Source organism: Typha angustifolia, chromosome 15 (genome assembly GCF_048772165.1).
Source record: "Typha angustifolia cultivar Huaian chromosome 15, ASM4877216v1, whole genome shotgun sequence".
NCBI classification, from domain to species: Eukaryota; Viridiplantae; Streptophyta; class Magnoliopsida; order Poales; family Typhaceae; genus Typha; species Typha angustifolia.
Window position 1 is genome coordinate 22,229,741 of NC_133253.1, and position 10,260 is coordinate 22,240,000.

Genomic DNA, 10,260 nt, shown 5'->3' on the forward strand with positions numbered 1-10,260 from the left:
CACGCTAAGTGTAAAGCACTTGTTCATTAGCGGCAACAAATAAAACCACCTGCCAGATAAGCTGTCTAATGAGCCTAGCTTTGGCTCGAGTGAGTATACTGTACCATACTCTCGTTATGTTTTAAAATTTACTTAACTGAATTGTTACATATTTTAATCTTATAAAAATTTAGTTCTAAATTTTAATCATATCATATCTTTTCAAAATCAATAGAGATTTCTATCTAACTTATATTTTTATAATACTTATATAAAAATTATTTTGAAATTGAATCGAACTAAAGTGATTTTAATTCAAGCTCGACGCACTCAAATTGTTTTCAATTCAAACATGATCATAGCTAGGCTCGATCAAGCTCGGCTCAATTACACCTTTGATGTCTCTAGACTATGATGTATCAAATTCAACCTACATGATAATCTGAACATGACCTGAGTTTCAATGAAACAATTAACTGATTAGAGGAAAATATGTACAAAGAACACAAGCTTCATGTCACTTGATACAATTTTGTCACCACCAAGATAGATCTGAAAGGACACAAAACAATGCTAATGGCAGCTTCTTTCCATCTATTGTAAAATAAACTATACAGCACTGTTGGCCTTCTGAGACTCCTTGGATTTTCTTATGTCCTCATCGCTGTCAATACCCTGCAAAATAAAGTGAAATTTCTTACAGCATCAGATAAGTACATTTTCTTCCTTTTTTGAGAGTGCATCGCAAAATGCAGCAATGGCAGTGGGACCGGTCAATGGTCATATAGTAATAATCATCAAAATATAATCCACATGAAAAGTTAGTAACAAATCTGGATCCTTTTCAGTGGTGGACATCTAGTTTATCCCTTGGCTTTGGATGCACCTCGACACTGTGCAATCAAGGCAAACTACATGCATCTACAGCTGTGAGGCAGAACTAGAACTTAAGGACTTGATAATCCAAAGAGAATTGGAAAGAGTGTAACAATGTCACAATACATAGTGCAGTTAATGACAGGAATTCATGCAAATATATGACATAATGTGAAAAAACACTTTCAAATAATACAACGCCAACCAGTTTCCTCGAATAAAAGTCACAGAATTGCTTGCAAGATAATGGCATAAAGCTCAACCAAGAGAAAAAGGAAAAAAGAAAAACAGTACTCTGTTGAGGCTTGAAAAATAAACTAGAAGTCCGGTGACCTTGTGAGACATCTCAATCTTCCTAATTTGAACTATTTTGTCTCAAACAAATGTATCAAATTTGAACCTAAAAAGCTCTCAAGGTACACTTACCGAGGTGCTCCCAATCTTATCAACCAGACCATCACTGGCATCATCTGGGAAATGCAGATAGCACAATATTAAACATAAACATATGCAGTTTTCCAGTATTTCTAACAAAAATATCCCATATATTAGCATAGATTTTATGTAATATGCATATGTTTTTATCTTGAGATCAATCAGTTGAGTAAGAAATAAACTGGATACCTATATACTCTTCGTCACTTCCTCCCAGAAGAAATTCATCCAAATCTTGCTCTACATTTGATGAGGCCGAAGCCTTACTATGCAACTTTGTGTCTTTTGCTTCCATCTTAGTTGTTTGTGCAGCCGTTGAACCTTCCTTGTCATCTTTCTTTTGTGCTGACTTAATCTTTAACTCCTCCATATATTGCTTCTCATAACTATGGTTGCACAGATATCCAAAGTAAGTAACTTAATGACATAGTTGTTTATCAATCTGGAATGTAAGTGGTAGATTATGAATTATAACTAAATCGAAAGTGAGGTGCCCAGTTAGAGATGAATGATCAGCTTTATTGCTGGGTATTTCTTAATATGATTTTCTGCATGCTAACAAAATAATAAAAGTGTCAAACTCCATTGTGAGCTGTGTCTTCCATGAAAATCTGAGCAATGCAAACCTTAGACTCCGGTAATTATAAATCAAGCAAATCATGCAGTTGAGGATTTGATCATTAACTCTCCTGTTGAAAGATATAAATCATATAACCTAATGAAGATTGACGGATTCAGATCTACAGTATAGATACAATGACATCTTAAGCAGAGCAACCAAGGTGAATATATTTCAAACTTCAAATATCTTACTTACCATGTGTAAAGTAAAACGGGCGGATGAGAAGGACACTTACGGAGAAATATAAGTGTTCACAAGTACAAAATATATCTGCCAAAATTTTCTCTCTTTCATGTAGCGCGGACATAGCTCATATCTGAACTTCGATATTTCCTGAAACACAGGAGCAATTTGATCTGCCAAAATCATTCAACAAGATATACAAAAGGAGCTTCCACAATAAAAAAATTGTTTGAATGATAACCTCATCACTCCCTGCAAGTTTCAAGTTATTTTCTGAATTCACATACTCATAAAAGTCAAAGAGCTGGTCAATGAAAGTTGGGAATCAATTGACATGCTGATGCTTTTTAATCACCACTTGAATTGAAGATAGAACAAACTGTCTACTATTCAAAGACCTGAATTTTTGTATGCTCATTGTCCACAACAATAAATATATCATTTTCTCGGCGGTATTTGGTATGATTTAAGCAAAATATAATTTAAAACAGAAATGCACGAAGAAAAGTTAAAAGGAGGAAATTACCTTCACTGTTGAGAGAACAAGAGTAGCATGCCTTGCTTGCCATTCATTAAGATCCTGCCTAACGTTTGACACAGTGGGAACCTCGGGCATTTCTTGTTCATCTACACATAAAAGACGCAGAAAACTTCCCAATAAATTTGGAAACTAATATAAGAGAGGAACTGTAAAGGGTTATTATACAGTTTCGATAACCTCAAGATGGTAAAAAACTAGCCTCAGCAAAAGAAGAGCCGAATTGACTCCAAAAACTAGAACGTCTGAGACCAGAATCTCAAAACCATCTTTTGCTTTGTTTAATTCTATCTGGCTTTTGTTAATTGTGGTCCAAAAATTTACGTTTTTCATCAGGTAAGAATAAGATTGAACTGTAGCATGAAACAGATCTTTCAACCGAACCAAGATACGCTAAATCCTTTGTTAACCCTATATTAAAAGACTGTAAGTGCTCGCTTTCATTCAGATTATTCATACTACATTCTTCAAAAGAAGATAATTAATGCTTCAACCAAAGCAAGCCCAATCATAAACACTCAACAACCACAATCAGGGGCCGAGAAAAACCAACCTTCCATGGGAAAATCTCGAAAAGTACTGAGTTGAATTCCCTCGACGAACTCCCTGAGCTCCTCCGTAACCCCGAAGCGCTCGAGCTCCTTGGACAGGTCGGGCGCTACGGCAGCAGAGCTGGACCCAGATCCAGATCCGGCGGCTAGGGGAGCGATTGGAGGGATGGGGATCTCATTCGCCATGGTTTTCAGCTGGCCGGCGGCGCGGAGGGCTTCGGATCGGATTAAGTCAGCCTTCTTGGTGGCCTCAGCAGCGATCTCCTTCGCCGTGTTGGAGACGAGCTCCTGCGATCGCTTCGCCGTCTCTCCCGCGAAAACCCTTGCTCGCTCCCATATATCCATTGCGAGCTCTCGATTGCTCTCTTCGTCTTCGCCGAGAGAGAGGAGGAAGAAGAAGAAGAAGAAGAAAGATTATATTTTTTCACAAGGGCATATGCGAATTTTACTACCACCAACAAGCGAAGTGATGTCATCCAATGATACGAGAGTTTTATTTATTATTTATTTATTTATTTTTAACCAAACTAGCAGTAGCACTCTCCAAAACTTTAATTTATGAGCAACTTATCACCAAAATCTATATATTTTAGTGAAACTTTGAACTATTTAGTGTCTTTATAGAAGAAATGCCTAACAATTCAATAATTTATCAGACAAAATCTTAGATTAAAATATAGAGGACCTATGATCCCTTTTCACGATTTAGAGCACATTTATATAAGGGGGGGAATTGTCACACTATTTCATTTGTAATTTTTATATTTTCTTAAAATAATTTTCATCTTTTTCTTTATATATCTATCTATATTTTTTTCGTTTAAGATTCGATTAAGTTTTTATCAAAATTATAATATATATATATACATTTAAAATTAATTATTAATTAAAAAGTTATGATTTTTAAAACTAATAATTTAGCATTTTAATGTATCGTATTACTAACGGCTATATTAAAATAGACCCTTTAGTAATATTAATCCATATATTTATTCTATTCCAATTCAACTTGGAATAAACTTCATTTCATTAGGTTTATTCTGCAAATTAATTCGTGATAGTTATCTCCCACTTTGTTTAACCCCGAAGTACCAAGCACCATGAAAACAGAGTGTAATAATGTGAGGAATTGGAATGTGATTACCTGTTTGATTGATTACCACATCTATGATGGCCTCCAAATTTTTAGCTAATACTAGACAATTTATAAGCAAACTTATCTAGAAACCAAAGATGCTCGTGTGATCCAGTCCAAGGCTATGAAAAATATCTGGGGCTTTTATTATCAGACACAACTTTAATGGCAGAAGGTACAGCAGGGGAAGAAGAATCACACTGCTAGCTCTGCTTACATTATACCATGAGTAAAAAGCAGGGTAAAAGAGAGAAGAAATGAGAGAAGAACTACAACAAACAACTCCGATATCATTAAGAAAAAAAATTATACAAAACCAAAAATTAATCGGCTTATAAATAATGGAATGAGTCTTCAGAATTTACAACAAAGAAGTCCGGACTTCCAGCTTTGGTAATTCTTAAAACGTCTGCGCTTTGCTTTTGCCATTTTCACTGGGCTGCTGCTCCACTCATTCTGTAGTCTGGACATTAATGGAACAGTAGTAAGATGCATGATTGATGCAATAGTATCAACTAGACAAATTGGAGTATAGAAATGGACAGATGATTTGCAAGTTATAGAGTCTGCACAATGGTGGATTACATCAATCATACATCTCAAATTAGGTAATTATATTATTTCCAGCTTTAGAATATACTAATAACATTCACCCCCTTGTTCCATTCGATAGTTCGGTCCTCTTGTTTCACTGAAACCTAAAGAAATTCAGTCCAATCCACTGGGATTTGGTATAAACATAAAGAAGAACCGAAAAGTTGCAACATAAAACCTAAACAGCTTAAAGGGAAGTGTGACTTACATAGGGAATGCAAAGGAACGTGTACTGGTCGCACTGCTCTCTGACCGAAAAGAAATGCTACCAGAATATGGTATATAACCCAAAGATGCTGTTTGACCTGATGAAACATCAGACCCAGACAAGTTCACTTCCCCATGATTGTGATAAACAGAACTTACAACTGAATTTCTTCTTCCATCAGGTAATGACTCTTCAACTACAAGATTGCTCTGAACATGTGCAGGTTGCTGACCATCTAGAGTATTTTTACCCCCATCAGTGCCACTAGTATCTGTTTCTCTTGGGTTAAAGTTGCACATATTAACACTAGCAGTATTCTCCTTGGCCCCATTATTTTGGTTGGGCAATTGTGCATCAGAAGATACAGCAGGTGCCACTTGAGTCCCATCTTGCAATGTACTATCTATTGAAATATTTAAACAACTCAAATTCCAATTTTCATGGGTGTTCTCTTTGGTATCAGATGTCATATATGGGGCGGTAGAATGCCCCTCTTCCCGTTCATCTTCTGATAAACCATCAGCAGTGTCTGACTCAATCCTGCAATATTTATCGGATTCTGTAGCATTGGATGGTGCCTCTATAGCATCAGAACATTCTTCAAGCATGCTCTCTGAGAAAGCATTTTCTAGACTCTCCTTGATCAAACTGCCTTCATTGACCTTGTTAGTGTTGGATGGCATAGCTGTGCATACAGAACACTCCTCGACTGTTGCCTACAATGAAAATAGAGGAGAAAAATTCAATGTCAGTCAATTAATATTCCAGAATTTTCAGAATACAGAAAAACACTCCTCAACTGTAGCCTGCTGCTTTGCAATTTCCAGAAGAAACTAAGATCAGCTTAAAATATAGCATACCTGAATGATGGTTTGTCTATCATTGTCGCTGCACCTAGAACTAACCGGACACCCTTTTTGAGGGTCTGCATGATAATTTTCGGGAGGGAATAGCTTTTTCGAACCGATCTCATCAGAGTAATCAACCACATTCTGTTCAGTAGAATTCATCTTTCCTCCAACATTAAATAAACTGTCAAAAGAGTGCTCTTCCTCAGTATCCTTATCAACACAGATTAGGGGTTCAGATACTGATCTAGACAGAGAATCATGTGCAATTGTTGTAGCACCATCTGTCAATTCTTTACTAGGATCATCATTTCTGTTGGTCACAGAATGGTCGATGCTTAAAACCTTTTCTCCTACATTTTCTATCACTATCTTCTCAACAGAATGTAACCCTTCATCAATGCATATGTCCTTCACCATGTCACGAGAACCACCATCGGAACAAACTACCTTATCCACTGCTTGAACCTCAGTGAGGTACGCTGAGGTTATGTCCATCTTTCCTCCAATATTCTCATTCCAGTTATTAGAATGACTTATGTCCATGTAAGTACGCTGTGAAGGATTCATAAGTTCTTCTCTACGGGTGATAAAATATCATATTCCCATTCCCTTGCAGCCTTATTCTCTGCTTGAAACATATTAATCACTAAATGGTCGTCATTAGGTCATTACTTTGGATGCAAGTTCATCAGGATTGCTGTCCACAGTAAAATCTGCAAGCAACCACAATTACATAATATGATGGAGAAATATATCTGATCTTATATAAGTCAATTTTACACAAATACATAACTTAGATGCTATCTCCTAATGTATAATCAATATTAAGAAAAGAAACAATGATTCTACACTATCCGACGACAATATAAGGAGCACTTTAATAGAACAAAAGATATGGTCATTCAATCAATTGATCTCTTTGTATGAAATGGGAGTCACGAATTAAGTACATCCTACGATCTAGATAATGATAGCCAATCTGATGTCAGCCATTAATGCGTAAATCATAAGAAGAAATATTAACCAAGAGTTGACAGATTTGATGTTTACAATCTACATAAGTTTCCTATCATAAGGAATCTATAAAGTGCAATTAGAGAATTTACCAAGAGCTCATGCACAACTTGAATATTTGTTACGCAAGTTAATACAAACCTCAAGGACATTTTGCTTCAGTTAGGTCTAGGGATCCATCATAAAGTACTTTAGAAAAAGAAAGTAAAGAAGGAAACCAAAAAAAGTGTAGTTTTGAAAAAAAGAGAGAATCTTCTGCTTTTATTCTTGTCCTTAGTGAATTAAGTTTAAATTTGTAAGTTATTTCTTTTTGTTCTGTAGCGCAACGACTGTTCCAAGTTACAAAGATCAAAAATTTGTACAGTGGGGTCAACTTCAACCAACTTCAAAATCACCAAAATGAGAAGAATCCAATGGATTCTAAAAGAAAGATATCAAAGTAACACAGTGAGAATTGCTCCAAGAGTTCTATGAACTACATCCTGCAATTTGAGATGGATGAAAAGGAAGGTGCTTATTCAAAAAGAATAGATCCAATCAAACAACAGTTATCTTAGCATATCAGACAGAATATGCATGTTATCAAAAACATAACTACCAGAGAATCGTGTAACATTAATCTACAGAATAAATTGTATGGCATGCAAACCAAAACAAATGGCCTTCATAGATTAACCTAACTATATGCATCGCCTCTGGTATAGCAATGAATCTGATAGTGAAACAGTTAAGAGGAAAGAATAGTTCTTAGTTGTACAAGTACACCAATAGCCGAAGCCTTTAGTCTATAAAATTTAGGGCCCTAACCTGTTAGATATATAGTTTACGGTAAATTCATTTAAATAGAATATGTCAACCCTTAGTTACCACGAAAGTGAAAAAGAAAGAAAAGGAACGAACAAAGCCCAAAAGCTTTTCTCCTTTCTTTTGTTTCTTGCTCCATCAGCAGATTCCCAACTTCTTTCTCTCATCCCCAAGATGCATAATCATAAGCAAGAGATTCAAAAAGAACTTTAACAAGATATATCAAAAGAGGGTATTAGAAAGGACTTACCACATCGAATCTTCTCATCTCCTCCTGCCGATCAAAAGATCAGAACTAGAAGGTATCAGCAGAAGGAATCCCAAACGAAGAAAACCCAACTACTAAAATAACATATCAGACAGAACTAACCGCATGGAAACCAAATGTAGTGATTAAAGCGAAGACCCAGAAATCGAGAACCTGGATCTCTTAAAGGTGGAAACAAAAAAAAAAGCATCTTTTTTCGTGTTATAAAGAGAGAACAGAGAGGAGGTGGAGGTGCGAACGAGATGTGGGACCAAATTAATAATAATGATAATAATGTAGAGAGGGTTTTGCTGTCAAGGTATAAAAGTCAAATGAGAGAGGGCATTAATTATTCCGTTGAAGGAGCCGATGCTTTCGGCCCCAAAACTCCCAAAAGATTAAAAAACACACACAAATGAGAGAGAAGACGAAAGGGAGTGGAGCGATCAATACCTTTCACCCGAAGGTTTGCCATTTTTGGGGATTTGAGCAAGCTAGGATTACAACTAGGGTTAGGGTTAGGTTTCGGGGAAGGAATAATTCCCTTAAAAATGACATCTTTCTTGAACCGTGGGAAGAGAATTGGAGGAAAAAGATAAGTGATGGGCTGGTGAAAGAACAGGGGACCCTGGTTCAACGGTCCAAATTTGGTTTAAAAGGACAAATGTTGTACAAATCGTGCATGAAATCATACAGCACCGTATCATAGGCGGCCAATCTATTTCATCTATTTCAAAGATCACAGCTCACTCTTCCTCACGTTTAGATCTTCTTCTTCTTCTTCTTCTTTTCAAATAAAAAAGAGAAAAAGAAAATATTTCTATATTTTCGTGTATGTTTGATATATGCGACAGCAGATGGATCTAAAAAATTCCATCATCCCTTGTCTCTTGGTCTTGGGCCTAACTCGGTATCTGACTTCCACCACTTGCTGACTGTTTTGAGTAGAAGGAGAGTAATTGTTGCTTTTCTAAGTATTAATATTTGAAGAGCTTTTGGTTTTATACTGTTTTAAAAGATTATTGCTATACTTGACTTAGTAGTAAAGAGTGAAACTGAGTGTAAACCTCTAAGTAAGCATTAATTACATGGCATCCATCAGCATCATAGTTTAGGTAGGAAGAAGGGGCAGATATAAATCTTGTCACCTTTAAATTCAATGCTTGCTTATGAATTAAATGCTTAGTTAAAAATCAAGCCATCAAAGTAGCTGTGAGTAGGGCAATGGACTGCTACTCTTCCTCGTAAAACACATGTAACTAATACAAGAATTCAGGTGTTCATCAGACAGTTAAAAAGTTTGCACACACAATCTTAATTGCGACTGAAAACAATAATGATGTATCAGACCTCTACTGGCACTGCATTTTATTTCTTGCATATGCCATCAAGCTTTGGTCCTAATCGTCACCAACAAAGGCTAATAAGTGAGGACCACAAAGCGAGGTGAATAAAAGAATGATGTTGAACAGTCTAAAACTCTGGGAATTGTAAAACAAAACAGCAATCAAAATACATAGTAATATGAGGCTTCCTAAATACCTCTTTCACAGTTGGCAATTAACTCAATAGTAATGACCTTTCACTATGTCATACACAACTAGATCAGCAATCTACTTCTATAGGCAAAACATTCAATCCCCTTTTAGATTACAAGCAGTCTTCAAACAAAGTAAAATAAGCATCAGTTCAATTAAAACCAGCTATATGAACTATATCATACAGCACTGGGAAAGATCAAGCAAAGATCATAGCAATGAACAATTTTCTTTTTCTCCCAATTGTTGCAATGATGCAGTGTCATATGTACTCTATCTTTTGGGTACTTTACACAACCTTATATTTTACACAACCTCTTTTAAAGAGGGGAAGAGAGATGTTACAAGCTCCAAGAACCACCAATGCTGCCAAAATACACTTGACCACGATTTGTGGACCCATCATAATAAGCCAACCTATCACTAATATACAGAAAAACTGTACAAAGAAACAGAGAATTTAGCACATGAGAACCTAGCAACTCAGAAGAACTTCTCCATCATCTGAAGTTGGTTCTTGTGCTCATCATCATAATGGCCAAATACTGTAAACACATGGCCTATATAGCTAACAACATCAAATCCCTACATTACAGACAAAAATTAACAATCATCGGGATACTACATAAATACTAAGTTAACATAACCAGCAAGGGCCTACATCTCATACAACCAGTGGATTTAC

At 36.1% G+C, this 10,260-nt stretch overlaps 3 protein-coding genes across 6 annotated transcripts in view; all 3 read right to left on the reverse strand.

Moving 5' to 3' along the window:
* Positions 1-284: 284 nt before the first annotated feature.
* On the reverse strand, positions 285-3,616 carry LOC140779838 (uncharacterized). Of its 2 annotated transcripts, XM_073125124.1 has the most exons (6): positions 3,187-3,616; positions 2,622-2,722; positions 2,148-2,245; positions 1,480-1,676; positions 1,282-1,325; positions 285-654 (listed from the first exon to the last, which is right to left on the reverse strand). In XM_073125124.1, the coding sequence occupies exons 1-6, from the start codon at positions 3,527-3,529 to the stop codon at positions 589-591; spliced, it is 849 nt and encodes a 282-aa protein (XP_072981225.1). In that variant the 5' UTR covers positions 3,530-3,616; the 3' UTR covers positions 285-588. The 2 variants fall into 2 exon arrangements, with proteins under 2 accessions (XP_072981225.1, XP_072981226.1); XM_073125125.1 differs by lacking the exon at positions 1,282-1,325.
* An 812-nt stretch (positions 3,617-4,428) lies between these two features.
* On the reverse strand, positions 4,429-8,650 carry LOC140777737 (uncharacterized). Of its 3 annotated transcripts, none has more exons than XM_073122064.1 (5): positions 8,491-8,650; positions 8,041-8,064; positions 5,982-6,685; positions 5,122-5,837; positions 4,429-4,782 (listed from the first exon to the last, which is right to left on the reverse strand). In XM_073122064.1, the coding sequence occupies exons 3-5, from the start codon at positions 6,537-6,539 to the stop codon at positions 4,674-4,676; spliced, it is 1,383 nt and encodes a 460-aa protein (XP_072978165.1). In that variant the 5' UTR covers positions 6,540-6,685; positions 8,041-8,064; positions 8,491-8,650; the 3' UTR covers positions 4,429-4,673. The 3 variants fall into 3 exon arrangements, with proteins under 3 accessions (XP_072978165.1, XP_072978164.1, XP_072978166.1); XM_073122063.1 differs by lacking the exon at positions 8,491-8,650 and adding an exon at positions 8,161-8,465; XM_073122065.1 differs by lacking the exon at positions 8,041-8,064.
* Positions 8,651-9,794: 1,144 nt separating this feature from the next.
* The window catches only part of LOC140777821 (uncharacterized), a 6,425-nt gene continuing 5,959 nt past the window's right edge, over positions 9,795-10,260 (reverse strand). The window contains exon 2 of the mRNA XM_073122203.1: positions 9,795-10,260. This exon is cut by the window's right edge and continues 186 nt beyond it. The gene's annotated coding sequence lies outside the window, so the exon portion shown is untranslated.

Bases quoted from the DNA above. Each gene is read 5' to 3' on its own strand.
- LOC140777737 (XM_073122065.1), bottom strand. From the start codon at position 6,539: ATGAATCCTTCACAGCGTACTTACATGGACATAAGTCATTCTAATAAC. The intron at 5,838-5,981 runs GTATGCTATATT...TTTTCATTGTAG, and splicing joins ATAGACAAACCATCATTCAG to GCAACAGTCGAGGAGTGTTC. The intron at 4,783-5,121 runs GTAAGTCACACT...ATTAATGTCCAG, and splicing joins CGTTCCTTTGCATTCCCTAT to ACTACAGAATGAGTGGAGCA.
- LOC140779838 (XM_073125124.1), bottom strand. From the start codon at position 3,529: ATGGATATATGGGAGCGAGCAAGGGTTTTCGCGGGAGAGACGGCGAAG. The intron at 2,246-2,621 runs GTAATTTCCTCC...CCTGTGTTTCAG, and splicing joins TTGTTCTCTCAACAGTGAAG to GAAATATCGAAGTTCAGATA. The intron at 1,677-2,147 runs GTAAGTGTCCTT...GTGCAACCATAG, and splicing joins GTGAACACTTATATTTCTCC to TTATGAGAAGCAATATATGG.